The sequence below is a fragment of the Acanthopagrus latus genome, chromosome 3 (genome assembly GCF_904848185.1).
Source record: "Acanthopagrus latus isolate v.2019 chromosome 3, fAcaLat1.1, whole genome shotgun sequence".
NCBI lineage: Eukaryota > Metazoa > Chordata > Actinopteri > Spariformes > Sparidae > Acanthopagrus > Acanthopagrus latus.
This window is the reverse complement of record NC_051041.1, coordinates 26,211,500-26,228,093: the sequence shown is the minus strand read 5'-3', so window position 1 is coordinate 26,228,093 and position 16,594 is coordinate 26,211,500. Positions and strand designations below refer to the sequence as shown.

Below are 16,594 nucleotides of genomic sequence, written 5' to 3'. Positions count from 1 at the left end.
CACACCTTCATTTTTGTTTCATCCAAGGCATCATGTCCATGTCTGTGCTTACTCGGAGCACTCACAGCAGGCTCACTGTGAAGGGGCCTGACTTAGTGAAGTTTAGGATGTTGTTATGTTTTAGTTTTTTAATTACAACAAGATGTGTTATGATGAGCAACATGTGTGTGTTTGTTGTGTGCTATCTGTACTGTGTTTATCAAGGCTTTTCTTTCCCCCCCCCTTCATTCCAATTACCAGCAAAAAAGAGTCAAGATAAATGTCAAGACATGTTTACATGTCTTGAGAATGGACTTTGTGACTGTAATATTATTAACAAATGAGTAAATGTGGAAGTGAAAAGCATTCCTTTTTCCCAGTGTTGAATTTTAACTTGTCTCAAATCTGTTAGATTGAATTCGGCTGAATGCCTAGGTATTTGGACCGAACGACTGGATTGGACTGAGAAACCTGCACCCCAGCACACATTCTTAATAGGGTTGGTGAAAAAAAAAATCAATTATTGATTAATCGCAATTATGATATTACTCTTACTGGCTTCTGCTGCATGGTCCACAGTTTGGAGCCAAGATATGTTATTCCATCCTTGAGCTTTTTCATGCTTAAATCGATTCAAAATCTTTAAAAGGAGACAAAGCTTTCTGTGCAAGAGTCCCTCAACTCTGCTCACAGGGTAGCAATGGCCTGCGATGCCTGGACATCCAGAGCTACAGTTTTATACGTGACCGTTACAGCTCATTATGTCAGCAATTAATGGAAGCTAATGTCCTACGTACTTCAGACGAGAGCTATGGATGATAGCCATACAGGCGCAAATATGCGTGAAGTTCTCAAAGCAATGGCAGACAAGTGGGGAACAGAGAAACACGACCTGGTTCTCATCACCGACAATGCTTCTAACATGAGTCTGGCTTCTGAGCTTGGCAACATTCTTTGAACACTGAAAGACTACATTTAAAACAAAGTTAAAAATAATCATTTTGGTATTACAGTTACACTTACACTTTCAGGTGTTACTCAAAAGAGAAGGAAAATGATTCAGCAGCTAACTTATGTTAAATAGAAGATCAATAATAATAATTCATAATAATTATAATTAATAATCTAAAATTAAATCGATAATCGCTGATAATCAAAAATCGATTTGTAATCTAATCGAGACTTCAGTAATCAAAATCGAAGCCATTTGGTTGTTAGAAAGGTGTGCTGTGTAGTTGACTAACTGACAACAAGCTGACAACCATCACTACAACTAAACCTGGGGCCTGTTGCACAAAACTAGGACAAGGGATTAAGCCGGGATATCTTTGTTATCCTGGCTCAATTTATCTGTGATCCAGTTGCACAAAAGCGGGATAGGGGGCACTAGGATATGTTATTGTATAAGTTACCATGGAGATTTATTCTGTGGAGCTAGCCTGCTCCAGAACAGGCTAAGTTCCAGGATCTATTTAATCTCATCCCTTATCTCAGTCAGCAGTCACCACAAACGGAAACCAATAGTTATTCCACTGCCCACTACACATTGTTATCACATATAACTAGACCAACTGTCATTATTTAAATGTTTGTGATCATTAATTTCAATCATTTTGGATAAATTATTATCCACCAGATAATTTAAAGTTTCCCATAGACTATAAGGCTATATATAAAATGACAGAATATTATATATATTATATAATATATATATTATAATATTATATTCTCAGTCTTCGAGAATAAAGTAATTAATTTAAAGTCAGAATAAAGTCATAATATTGCAACCTGTTGTTTTAGAGGAGAGTTGTTAAAATAAGGGCTGTGGAGCATTTCGTGGAATTGTACTTCAGTATAGGTTTCACAAACAAGGAGGTACTTAATCTTTTAGCACATCATAGCACATTGTCATAAGTATCAGGACTTTGAAAAGAATATGCAAGAAAATAAATCTTTTCTGCAGAAAGAACCAGCCTCATAAATTTATGATTTTTTCTTTCTCCTTCAGTGTGGCCCTAATGTAACAGGGTTGTAAATATGAAGTTTGTCAAAATTAATTAATTTAGTCTTTAAACCTTTTTTAGTTTTGTTTAGTCAGCAAGTTATTGTGCTGCTGGCTTTCATTTTATTTTCATGCAAGGCTTTTTACCGGTTTGTTGTTTATTTTGACAGCTGGTGGTTGCTTAACAACGGTGAAGTCAGCTCGTCCCCTTCTGTGTTTGTCCGCTGTGTGTGGGGGGCAGGAGCTGTACTTGGTGTCATCGTCAGTAATCATCAGCTGTTTCTCTGTTGTCAGAATAAATTCTGTGAACCTGACTATAGCCTGTGTGTTGTCTCTACTGACCCGAACTGAACAAGAGAGTTACACTAATACTTCAATTTTCTAATTGTCCTCTTTTTTATTTCGGACTCCAGTGCAAGGTCGTCCATCTGTTTCCTTTTGTACTGTATGTCTATATCTGCCACTTGTATTTGGCACCAGAGGTGTTTGGCATACAACTGTCTGATAGCTTGTGAGTTCTGTAAACACATACAGTGGGAATTTTGCATAATGGAGTGTCTTTCCATTAATACTCACTATGTTGCCAGGCTGGCTTTCCCCCTGTGCAGCATCTTGGTCCTGTTCCAGAAATGAGATTTTGTGATTTTGTGTGGGCTCCAAATAATGACTCCTCACTATCGCCGTCTGAATAAAACTTTCACAGACTTGAGATGACACCCCATGCCTTCTGGAATCCAGAGAGATGGTCTCCTTATCATCATCATCGCCGTCATCTGCTGTTGCTGCTGCACTGGTGCCTTCACCCTATCACATTTAATCGGATTCATATTGAAGCTAGTAGACAAGACATGCCAGGCTTACAGTATGCCTTTGATGGAGTACTCACTGGATCAGCATCATCATCAACTGCAAGGCAATAGGCAAAGCAAAGTCAGACAGTCCAAATGGATTCAATATGAATGTGGTTGTGTCCCATGTAGAGATGGAAAAATATACCTTGTATGAAACGGGTGGCATCTTGGGAGGGACATGTGCTTGTCTCTGTCGCCCCAGGGATCCCCTCCAACACAGACCTGCCTTTATTTAGTTCCAAGGCTATGTCCTCTGCTGGGGTGAGGTCAGCTTTTGGTGACCCACCACCCGTGCCTTGTCTGTGGGCTTTCTTTTTCACTGCTAAAACAGTACAGACAATGTGTGAGCCGGCACCTTCTGGGTACAATATATGCTTGTGCATTGTTAAGTATTAGTCAGGGCCCTTACCATTCTGCAGAATGTTCTTGTATTTGATTTTGACTTGCTGCCATGTCCGTTTTGGCCCGGTCATTTGTAATCTACATCACACACACACACGTAGAGCAAACATAAGAAAATAGAATCTTTATTTATCCCCAGAGGTGGGGGACTCGAGTCACATGACTTGACTCGAGTCAGACTTGAGTCGCAAATTTGAGGACTTCAGACTTACTTGACTAACACTGATGAAAGACTCGGCTTGACTTTGACTTGGCATTCATAACTTGAGACTTGACTTAGACTTGACACAAATGACTCGAAAGTCTTGGCTTTTCTTTCGTTCTTTTTTTTTCGCATATTGAGACGTTAGTTTAGTTTTTGATACTTTGCCCTCTGTCACTGTATGACGCGGTGCATGCAAGCCTGGCAGGTGGCGAGTGTGCCAGACTGTCAATGTGGCAGACAGGAGCAGAGGAGGAGAGGCAACATGGAGGGAGCCCCGAAAATCATCACATTTGGATTTAAAGATTATTTCATGCCTTGGTGATTTTGGCTGCCGTCTTGGTTAAAGCCTGTGTGTGTTTCAGATATAGCGTCTTCAGTGCGCATAAAGCTATTATTTTAAATGTAGGCACACATTATGTGCACTCACAACCCAACACAACACCATATCGGCACACATTCAGTGAGACACACTTGGTTTTTTTTTGTGCACATCCGCTACGGACCTGCTTCTCCCTTAGGTGTTGTGTCTGTGTCTCTCCTACTGTTTCTCATGGAGCTCTGCCCCGTTTGAAAGGAGAAGGGGGCTGTATGTGTAAAGACGTCGCCTCCGAGATCTAGAATGTGTTTTATAGAAGAGAAACACACATTTCAGGACAGAACAGACTTGTCCTGTGATTCATAATCAGAGTACAACTGTGTTTTTGGAGATGTGAATTAGTTATTTTATTATTTGGATTGTAATTATGATCTTTCAGCGGGGTGGTGAGTGTGTAATTGTGCACTACTCTGGCATTCAGGCGGTCAGCAATACTTTGCCACTCTTTTTCTCTTTGATTTATCACTGTGTCAGTGTTGCCTTCCTTTTTAATTATGTCTTTTACCTCCTCGTATGCCTCCATGAGGATTTCTGCTACCTCGGGGGGAAAAGTAAGCCACTCTACTTGCCATGGTGAATCAGTGAATCTGTGATCAGTGGCGGGTCTGTTTGACGGAGCCGTGAGCCTGCATTTATCCAGGATTGGTTTCACCTCGCTTGATGAATCCGTGTCTGCTCATCCTGGCTTGGTCTATGTGCAACCAATTAAGCCTGGACGCTCTTGTTTTGGATTCATTAAGCTCAGCTCAGTCACTTATCCTGAATGTCTTAATCCTACTTTTGTGCAACGGGCCCCTGATGTTTCTATCTCTACGCTGCACTTAGCATTAACTGTGTTCCCTGTGTAGACACAACCTATGTTTTCTCACCAACTATGTTTCAGAGTCTGGTTACATCCACAAAACGGTGCTGCTGCAGAGTGGAGCCCACATCATAGAGGAGGTGCAGGTTTTTGAGCAGCCTCAGCCTGTCAAGAGCCTGAAACTCTCCACATCCAAGGTACACAATGAGAGGGACATTAACCTTTTCATTCACAGTTCAATGCAGTGACGGCCCCAACGCGCTTCTGAAAAGAGATTAGTGCTGGGCGGTATGACCAAAAATGTATGTCACGGTATTTTTCATAAACGGTTTCATGGTATATGACAGTATTTTTTTTCCATGCATAATCAGGTGTTCACAGCATTTTCTGCTGGTTGAGAGAGTAATTACTAGCTCCTTCTAGATAAAAATATGGAGTTTATAACTGGGTTCTTAGCGGGGAGCTTTTGATTTGAAACTATCAATCATAACAAAAATATACACCGGTATTCAGCTGAACCGGTATACCACCCAGTGCTAAAAGAGACATTCAGGTAGAAGCCCTCATAGCAGCCGCACTAAAAAGGCTGGATGAAACGCTTTTTCTATACACTCTCTACTCATTCGGAACAACTGAAAAAAGGCACAGGTGTTCATAAAAAGAACATTTTTGGATACAGCGCCTTAGGGTAGCCACCTTCAGGATACAAATCCAAAGCTGATGGTCATTCAAAACATTGTGTGTCGGCCTGTAGCCCAGTGAAATGTCAGTCATATATTAGTGATGGTATTGATAAACTAACAACAGTCTGTCCTTTAAAATATCAGATGCAGGTCTGTAAGCTTTGTAGGTCCAACCACCCCTTTCCTGAACTATTTATCCGGTTCAGGGGGGTGTTGTGCTAGAGCCTTCGCAGCACAACTAGGACAGAGGAGAAAATATTTGAAAGAAAAAAAAGGGGAAAAGAACTGTCCAAATACTGAATGAGAGTGAGTTAATGATAATACAGTTGAATATATTCAAGTCTTATACAGACTAAATACTATAATGAGGCCTGTCAGTTTGACTGTCCACTCTTGAGATTATATCTAAAATGTGCAAAATATGAGCATTCAAGTCTGGTTGTGCCATCTCCTACATGCTTATCTGATGTATTGTGTTACTCTGCTAGTGTCTCTGATATCTACACAACAGAGATATCTCAGACTAACTGAAAGTGTTGTATAAATTCAAGCTGTCTTTTTCCGCAGCCTGTGGCCCAACAGGTAATATAGGTCTCCAACATTACATTAGTGAAAGTGTTGCTTTGAATAAGTTATGACAGCATGAAACATGCCGTTCTAGATTAATTGTAGCATATACTTACTGTATGTGTGTAAGACTGGTTCATTAGTCATGATGTGGTCCTATCCCTCTGCAGGGGATGATATATGTTGGCACATCAGAGGGGGTGCTGAGAGTTCCAACAGCCAACTGCTCTTTTTACTGGACCTGTCCTCAGTGTGTTCTGGCCCGAGACCCCTTCTGTGGTTGGGACCCTGCCAACAGGGCCTGTGTAGAGGTCTCTAACACCCACACCAGTCTGTGAGTACCCTTCGATGGTGATTAAATTGTGAACATCTCTTACTCTAGACACTACCTAGTTAACTCAATAGTATTTTTTTCTGCCATTCAGAGCCAGTTTGTATTTAGAAACAACAGATTTATCTTCCAAAGGGGGAAAAAAATGAAGAATTGATGATGAGTCTGTCCACCCAGTCTAGTGTGTTATTTGTCCTATTGGTTGCAACTTTGATGAGGCAGGGGGTTCTCTAATATGAGCCAGTGGATCACTGCCTGTGCCACAACATGAAAATATCATTACACTACTTGTTAGTAGCCTAGACCTGATAATGTGATTGATGTTGCTGTTTGTCAACTAACCAGTGACCATGTATAAATCGGAAATAAACTGAGTCATGAGATGAGCCAAACCTCCTCACTGAGCCCTAATCTACATATATCTGCTGAATTAAGACTGTCATCATTAAAGATGATTGTCACCAGCAGTACATCTCTAAAAGTTGTTCTAGCTGTCTGTGTTGACTGTAGTTTTTCCTCCTCAGAGGCCAGGATGTAGACAGAGGGAATGTTGAAGAGGTGTGCAACAGTGTTTCATTGACACACAGAGCCAAATTTGCTCCAAACAAACTGCCTGCAGGTACGTGTCTCTTATCAACAGCTCTGCTTTACTTAAGCTCTGCTCTGCTTCACTTAAGATGGTTACATACTCCATGTATGGAAACACTAGGATAATGAAAGACTGCAAACATATCTTCTCTTCCAAGCCTGCCACCATCATTGTTGTTTGCTTAGTCTGTCGCTGACCTTCCTCCACATCCTCACATACTGTACAGTGCACTGTTCATGGCTTAAGTACAATTTGAGGATGGTGTTGATTTCTAAAAATGAAGATGTGCACAACCAATGTTCTGAAGGAATGCAGTATATGTGGAATAAATATGCTAAGATATGTTAATGAAGCAGGACTGTGGAGGATTGACATTCACTGTGTATAACACACACTCTGCCACAGTGGCTTTCTTTCACACTGTTGGCTAGTGGTTAATTTTGCATGTCTTACAATTGGCATCCAAACATGACTAGTCTCTGGACCACTTTTGCTTCAGTTAGTGACAATAGTTAAAATCTTCTGTTTATTCTCCTGTGGATGTGTCAGAACACACTACACGAGCTATTTTTAAAAGAGGCCATCATAAGTGGTTTTAGTTGGTCCTTGATATGCATGAAAACTCCACTCCCAGCCCTGAAGTCAGTCAGTCTTTCTGCTAGACCAGCAAAGTGTTGTTTTCATTCTGGAATAGGGATGGGTCGATACTACTTTTTCATATCCAATACCGATAAGACAACATTGAGTATCTGCCAATACGGATATCAGGCTGATACAGCCTGCCCCCCCCTTAAACAACAAAGGTATAAATAATACATCTGTATGAATGCACTTTGCTTTACCTAGCTATTTAAAAAATGCTTAAACTGTAGAACAGTTATTCTACTTCTCTAAATTAATGAATATATAGAAATTACTTCTTTACGCACAGATTTTTTCAGATAGTGCAAATGATAAAGGTATTATTATCCCAGCGTAAAATATGAGATATAACTCAACACAGTGTATCCTATACCTCAGTGACATTTTGCTATATTATTATGATAATAATACCTTTATCATTTGCACTATCTGACAGCAACTTTGCTGTTATCTGGTGTGTGTGTGAAAAACTTGCAGCACTGCTTTTTGCAAAGTAACATCTGAATGTATCCACTGTGTTGTCAGACTAAGTAATGACATTGGACACACGTCTGAGCTCGTGACACATACTGCTTTCTAAATGGCATGTTGTGCATAGTTTAAGCATGTATGGGAACGCTGGATCGGATTATACATTTTCTCCTCTCAGATCCAGTGATTTTGGTCAATATTGGACTGATACTGATATTGAATATTGGATCGGGAGCAAAGAACTGTTTTCAGAGCAGACACTGGCCCTAAACCAGCAACCGCGCTCAATGAAAAGGGGTTAATTTAGGGTGATGACATTACGGCTCAAATTAGACTTGTTGGTAATAACCAGAGACAGGGGTTTTTAAACCTTGCCCTCTCTCTGCATAGCTATGCAGATATGGTCTGAATCCAGACAGTGAAAAAAAACTGAAGCTGAACTGAAGCAGTGTGCAACATCCCATTGGTTGATTCTGCTGCAAATCAAACATGTCTGAGCTCCCAGATGGCTGGTTGAAATGCTTCACATCTGTTTTTGTTGCCCTCTGTGTGCACCTTTTTCTCTCGGGCAGTCTAGCTGACAACAAGCTAGATTGCCTCAAGAGAGGCTACTGTAGAAGTGCCCTGTGACATGATGGTGTTTACTTGAAACAGTCTCCACTGCAATTCTAGCTGAGCAGCTCACTGTTCACTTGTTTCTATTTTATTTTGTTTTATTTCATTTTATTTTATTTATGTTTATTAACGTGTCCAGTGGCTAAACAACTAAACATCCAACACTGCACATAAATGGGTTCTCAAAAATACACTCAAATTGTGAAATGATGAAGAAAAATCCAACACCTGATTGGCTGCAGAATGTTGTACTATAGCTATGTGTCTGCACAACACCATATTGGAGAGGTCAGGATCTGCTCATTGTTTTCTCTTTATGATATCTTTAATATTTATTATCTAAACAACTTTACATTGACACTGCACTTCCTGTGGTCCAGGGAAATATACAAGCCAAGTGTGAAGTCAGTCAGATGTGTAGTTCTCAAGACATATAAAGGATAGGCCGAGCAGGCAGGTAAGATGGGTAGGCAGAGATACCTTGCTTTATACTTAATGTCCTTCAAACAGGCTTGCATAACATACACATGTCTGCAGATTGTTTGGCATCGTAAGTTTGCTGTTGGCAGTGTTCATCGGTTATCTGAAGTTGCTGTGTAGAGGGCTAGAGAAGATATTTGTGTATTGGGGGCTTTGGTGAGCAGTAATCTATATATCAGCATCTTGTCACGCAGGTGAGCTGGTGTCCGTGTCTCTAAATGAAGTGGTGCGGCTGCAGTGTCCTGCAGCGTCGCGGCTGTCCCAGCAGCTGTGGGAGCGTCCCAACAGCCGGCTGTCCCCGGACCTGTACCTGCACCTGGAGGATGGCAGTCTGAGCTTTGTGGCAACCCCCACCACACTGGGCCACTATCTCTGCCTGTCTATTGAGAACGGCTACCAACAGACTATGGCCATCTATCACGTCAGGCAGAAGAGCAGCCCCTTGGCTCAAACTCCAACCAGCTACACCTGGCCTCCGGTACACCACATACCTACCACACAGGCTGTGGCTAAGCCAGGGCCTGGACCTGGGCTTCATACCTCTGCGGTGACCTGGCCCAAAACAACAGAAACAAGACAAGGAAAGACTCAGCCAACACTGTCCAGTAGGGACAGTCACATCACCACTAGACAGCAAGGCAGGAACGTGACCCTGTGGACAGAGGAGTCCGAGCAGAAGGAGTCAGGGTTTCGGGAGGGTGAGCCCCTACTGTCGGCCCGAGGCCCCTGCTACCTAAAGGAGCTGGTGGTTGTGTCAGTCCTGCTGGTGCTTTGCCTCAGTGTGCTAATCACCATGCTTATGTACATCATCAGACTGCGCTGCCATAGCCGAACGGCCCCACAAATAGGTTCTCCAACCAGAGACTCAGACAGGAGGACCCCTGTAGAGCAGGAGGCCCTCAGTGGGAACCAGCTTCTGAGCAAACGCACCAGACAAGCCCTGAACAGCGGACAGGCGAGCGGCTTAGTTTGTAATGGGGCAATCACAGGCTCCAATGGGCATTTGCCCAACACCCCCATCTGAACAGTCTCAGACATTTGAAGAGATGTTACCTACAGGAGTAAAGGGTAAAGGGAGACCATCCCAGGTACCAAAGTCACCATGGCAACTGTCAGTCAGCCCAGTGGGAGGTTTTGTTTGCAAAAACAGTCCCATGATACAAACACTGTAAACACCTGTTGTCCTGATTGGTGAGATTTCAATAGGATGAAAGACAATCTTCTGTGGATCTTAGTGCAACTGTTTTGCACCCAAAACAGTGTTGGTTTTGCAACCAAAACAGTCGCACCATGGAGCCCTTTAGATGGTAACATGAGACAAAAAGGTACCAGCTGATCCAGTACAGCTAATTATAGCTGTAATATTTTTTATAGAGTAGTCAGTGTACGATGCAAAGCCAGTGACTTTAACAGTTCGGCATCCCTGGGATAAAGACATTTTCAAGAACTCATCCAATTTTTTTAAAAAAGAATCTGGGGCCATGTTTATCATGCAGCATAGATTTAGAAGATATTTTTTAAGGAATATAACATGTGCCAGGATTATGTTCAGTGATGAGGTCAAATAAGTATGTTGTTCGTGTAACAAAGACAAACCAGAGGTCGTATTCAGGGCTTCAGAGTTTCACACAGCGCAGGGACAAGGACTACATGGTACATTCAAGTGAAGCTCATAAACTCTGCCATACAAAGCAATACAATACAAAGCAGAATTCAAAATGCATGGGCATCAATCTCTCATTATTTTCTTGTTTCTCGTTTTTAATTTTTAAATGCTACAGTCATAACAGTATCCATTAATTTCTCCATTGGCGGAATTCAACCACATATCACTGAAAATATTAAATCAGTTCTTTACAGTGCACCAGGTTAGAAGGTTCCTAGTATGGTGTACTGTTTATATATGGCACAGGATCTCCAGATCTTCATTTTATAGTAACACCTGCAGACTGCTGAACAACCCAAATCACTCTAGTTGCACTTCTACTTCATGATGCTCTAACACGCAGAAGAAATGCAGGGGCTGTTCATCACTGCACACAGTTATTTCTGAATGAAACTGTCATTAAAAAATCCATCTGACCATGTCATGTCAATCAACACCAGCCTGAACAGAGTCAGGAAGGTTCATAAGTTAGTGGAGGAAGTCAACTTTCATTGGTAAAGAAGCTCACTGAATGCTTTAACCTTGAGGTCTCAAAAAGGAGAGGATTTTAAAACCATAGCAGGGCTCTGGGAGTTCTCATCAGAAATGTTTGTTTCACAGACATTTCTCTGGAAAAAAATAATGTGCCCCTCGGGCCTTGACCTTGTTTGAATCTCATGATCAACAGACAAATCAACACAGCAGATTTTCCAAAATGCATGTCACTTTCCTGTAAAACAATCACAAATTCTTCTGTCCAGGCCATCTTAAATATGCTTGAAGAATTCTTTCTACTCTTCTCTACTGTTTGTCACTCACTGAGAGGACAAGGCCAGGTAATGATAATGAAAAGGGGAAAACGGTGCAAAAATTGGTCATTAATTGGGACAAATACAGGAAAACTGTGATCCCAGGGTGAAACTGGGAGAGGGCAGTTAAAACAGAAGAATTGGAGATTGGAAAGTGTGGCTTTAACTGGACTGTTTGAAGTCAGGACTGAATAAACATCACAGTTGGAGAATGTTTTACTCATCATTGGTTAATAAAGAGGCTCTGGTTAATGTTTGTCATCATAAAGACTCCTGTCTTTGTAATATCTTCAGCACAATCCTCAGTTCTCTGTATCATATTGGGCTCACTGACAGCATATTTTGGAAGTTGTATTTTGAAATCATATCACTATATCTTTGGGATTGCCCATCAAACCCATTGTTAAGTCAGAAGAACAGCCCCATTTTTTTTGATGTTCTCAAAATCTTGAATGAATAAAAGTCATCTCATATCAACAGACAAATGCATTCCGTGTGTTATTAATTTCTATTCTTCTTGCACAAACCACGCAGTTTATTTCTGGCTGTGCATTAGTGGTTTTACGTATTGATCATTACCTTCAGATTTCAGACATTTTATGCCAAAATATTCCACAGTATTGACAGTTATTGATTGCAACAATGGAAAAATCTGAAAGAATGGAAAGTATTTAAATGTGACCAGACCATCAGAATGTCAATACATCAAGCTTAATTCACTGAGAGACAGGATTGACTAAATAAAGGACACAAGAGCTCAATCAGTATTCTTCCTGTCAGAAGAAGGCTGTCTTGTAGAGTCTCAGAGGATGAGTAGCAGTTTCTAAACCACTTCTCAGGATCGAAACCAGGACAAACATTTGAGGTGGGTCAAGAAAAAACTGAATATAGATATGAATATAGATATACATTTTTGAAAATGACAGATTCTTCATTCTGGTAAATAACAGCTTCCTGTTATTAATCTGATTACTGTAACCATTCAGGAACAACTATTTAAATGAATACATGTTGCCTACATGTTTCCTTAGGGCCTCATGGATGTTCAGGTCAAATTTCAACCCAATCCAGTGAAAAGTAAGTAATTAGTGGGGTTCAGAATAAACATACATGAAAATTCTTCATTTGAGTGTGTCATGATGTGGAATGTGATATTATCGAATGTGTTTTGGAGGTCCACGTCATGACTCTGAACCCAGCTGTCACAATAAGACCACAGAGTTAGCTCAGCAGACAGAGCACAGTGAGTCTGGTTCCTCTGTCCTCTGTCCTCTACCCCGTTTTTTGTTTTCTTCATTGGCTGTTTGTGATGGGGGCCTTACTAGCTACAAAAATACAGATGAAAGGTTTAGATATTGTTTCAAATTGTTTACGAATTTAAAAGACACTGAGAAGATAACATGATGTAATGCATTTATAAGCATGTGCAAAATTATAGACTTGAAATAAAAGTACATGTATACCCCCAAAAAACGTAATCACAGTAATCTGAGTAGTTGCAAATGATATTGTGGATTTTCTACAGCATATACTAAATGCTCACAACCGTAAGAAACCTTAAATGTGTTAACATCTTTCTCTCTCTCTCATTTGTTTCCTTTTTTTTTTTTTTTTTTTTGGTGTTGCGAGCATGGACCTCTGATTTTGAGTCAGGAACCTACTGGACTCAATTCCCCTGCTGGTCTGCTACAGGAAGTCCTCCTGCCCATGCTGTAGCTGCAATATCATAAGAAAAGTGATTATCTTTTGGCTCCATCTAGTGGGTAAAATATATTTCATACTGAAGCAAGATCTTAATAACCTGGAGCTGTCAGGGATTCTCAAAATAATGCAAACCTCCATACAAAGCAGCATTTCCACTCACATATATCTGCCTGATCTTGTGAATAATACCATATTAAGATTTAAGAACCAAGTTAACACTGTGAAACACACAGCTTTCTTGTTGTGTGTGAGGTATTATGTATTCACAAGGTCTTACTGGACAACTTTCTGCCTGTTGGTTTAACCCATGAAGTCTTAGAGTGCCACAGCATCTGCACAGCAACTTCAGTTTCCTCTGTCTCATTATTAAACACATTTTTCCAACATTTTGGACAAACACATTTTTAAAATGTGTGACTTTATTTTTCTCTCTCAGTATCAGTAGAACAATCTAAAACTATGGCACAGAGAAAGAGGGCAGGAACACAGCACTAAAAGAGGAAAAGGTAAAAAAGTAGAGCCTGGCTGATATATCAGCTGGTCGGTATTATTGGATGATATTCGTGCAAATGTTGTATGAAATATGTTAACACGAAAACTTTTTTAGAGATAACATAGAAAAAATTGCTTGGGATAATTTATAAAAATGAAATTACATGCTAAATAAATAAAGTTCATTCTTAACTGTAAAATGCCCTGCCTCCATTACATAATTGAGTTTGATGACCGCATAAAATGGAACACTTTTGTAGTCCCTAAAATTAGTATATCATTGGCCCCAGAAACAAAGTAAGGTTCGGGCTCTTTGAAAAATAGCTTAAAGTACTCTAAAGTCTCTGTTCTGGCTTCACTTTCAGCGTGGAGAATCCCATTGAGGTAAAAGATTTTCACTTTTAGACTAATCACTTCCATACAGAGGCAACAATGTAAGTCTCCAGGCCCCTTTTTATGAGGGGCGGTCAGGGACATTATTCAGACTTACCTCTCCCAAAAACATGTGAAACGCTCTTACATACACTACTGAAACACTCTCACATAAACAACTGAAAAATGATTTGCTCACACACACTAGTGAAACGCTCTCACACATAAAAATGAAACGTTCCCATATACACTACTGAAACACTCTCGCACACACTACTGAAATGCTCTCATACATACAAGTGAAACACTCTTATATACACTACTGAAAAGATCTCACACACACTACTGAAATGATCTCATACATACAAGTGAAATGATCTCACATACACTACTGAAATGCTCTCATTCATACAAGTGAAATGCTGTCATATACACTGCTGAAATGATCTGATACAAACAAGTGAAACACTCTCACACACTACTGAAATACTCCCATATATACAAGTGAAAAGATCTCACACACGCCACTGAAAACTTCTCATATGAACAACTGAAATGATGTCAGAAAAGCAGTCTGGAAAGCAGACAAAATCAGGTGGCAGCAACAGGGGGCAGAGACAAAATGCTGTGGTCAAGTCAGACAATTTCCAGCAGCCTTCAGTCTTCTTCTTGTTGTTTTTGTTTAATTGCGGGTAGCAGTTTGCATTCGAGGTGTATTATCTCCACCAGCTATGTTGGAGTGTGAACCAGCCTTACAGAAAGTCGCAGCAACACTCACATTCCATTAGATCTAATTCAGATGTATTCAAATGTTCTTAGGCTCATACATCAGTTTGTACGCAGTCTCTCCAGTTGTTTAAATAATGGCATTTAAGTGCTACATGTGATTTGTGATTTCTATTCATTGTTAAATGTCAATGTGACATGAATTATCATGTAAATCAGCATCTTATCAGTTTGCTGCTGTATATAAATGACTATTAATGATTAATTAATGATACTATTATAGATGTATTGATGTGGTTTAAAGTGACTCAGCTCAAACACAGAAGAAAGAGGAGAACAGCTATATCATATTATTGATCTGTCAGATACTCAGACTTCACATCTGTACACGTTTTTAACAATCGCATCACTTATCGGAAGTTTTGGTGCTGATAAAGATTTCAATATTAAAATCAGTGCAGTTTTAATATATATTAGACAACAACTATTGTAGGCAGTTTATGATTTGTAATACTGATTTATTTAGTCACTGATCACTAACTGCCACAACATGTGTTCTTTTCACAACGAACCTTCAATTTCACACAAATACAATAAAAATTAAAGCTGCAAGCAGCGATGAACGGGCCCTGCATGTCAGTCCATGCATGTCAGGGCATGCTGCCGTTGGGGTGTGCTGCTGTCGTGGCATACTGACTTCTGAGCCTCTTCATGCAACACCTTGCATTGAGGAAGTCGTTCCATTTATAATTTGGTGGTTAAAATCAGAAGACAGCCTAAAACATAAACTGTGATAATTTTAAAACCCTAAAAGATTTTAGAAAACTGAATATATGCCCAATAGTTCGAGGTCTTGAGATTCTTTAAAAGGTGGAATTGTGTTTCTAGCTCAAACTATGAGGTACAAGAAGAGGTTTAAAGTCGATGAGTTTTGAAGAGGATTTGAAGATTTTCCCATTTATTTTCATTCACATCAATTAGACTGACATTAGAGCACCACCTATTGGCCAAATTGCACCAAATTTTGTGTAAAGCCTCATCGGGCAATGGAACACAATTAACAAAAGTTATTGGTTTGTGGTAATGGAATTATATTTGGTCAAGATATGAAAGACTGTTTTGAACACAATGTGCAGGAATGTGTTGTTTTATATTTTGGGTGTTTTTTGGACTATCAAAGTTATTTCAGTCACTTTTTGTCAGGAGGGTCCACAGATGCTTCATGCTAAGTTTGGTGCAAATTGGTCAAATTGCCTAGGAGGAGTTCGAAACAGTAAGTTTTTCATTTGTCATGAATGGAAAGTTATTGTGAAAGTGGGCGTGGCCTTCACCACACAAGTCAGCTGAACTCAGGGAATGTAGATATAAGGTTTAACAATGTGTGACATATAACGTGGGAGTTATGGGCCAAACAACACTTTTGCATTGAAAATAGCGCCAACTGGTGGTCATTCTGTACCACCAGTCTATACCACCCCTATGACTTTCATCGACATAAGTGTTATGGTGTGGGCACAGTGCCAGATATTATATTAGACTGCCACCAGAGCACCACCTAGTGGTAGATCGTTAAGTTCTTTATCGGATATCCTCAGGACGGCATTGACAGTAATTGTACCAAGATTCGTGTTAATCTGACCTACCAATGTGGAGATATAAAATACTTCAATTAAGAATTCATTTCACGAATTTGGAAGAAAAATGGGGGTGGCCTATATTGCGAGATTCAGCATAATTCACTGAACGCGTGGATATAAGGTTTTTGAATTTGCGAAAGTATATGGGAGTTATAAGGCAAAACGCACTTTCCTGGATTATAGCGCTGTCACAATTCAATATTACCTAAACAAG

General features: G+C 40.1%; 1 protein-coding gene across 3 annotated transcripts in view; it reads left to right on the top strand.

Moving 5' to 3' along the window:
* Positions 1–11,928, top strand: part of sema4ab (sema domain, immunoglobulin domain (Ig), transmembrane domain (TM) and short cytoplasmic domain, (semaphorin) 4Ab) — a 52,449-nt gene extending 40,521 nt beyond the window's left edge. For all 3 annotated transcript variants that reach the window (XM_037092522.1, XM_037092523.1, XM_037092524.1), the window contains 4 exons: positions 4,699–4,814; positions 6,038–6,201; positions 6,723–6,817; positions 9,190–11,928. In XM_037092522.1, the coding sequence (XP_036948417.1) occupies positions 4,699–4,814; positions 6,038–6,201; positions 6,723–6,817; positions 9,190–10,019 (1,205 nt within the window). In that variant the 3' untranslated portion in view covers positions 10,020–11,928. The remainder of the gene's footprint in view (positions 1–4,698; positions 4,815–6,037; positions 6,202–6,722; positions 6,818–9,189) is intronic.
* Positions 11,929–16,594: the final 4,666 nt, after the last annotated feature.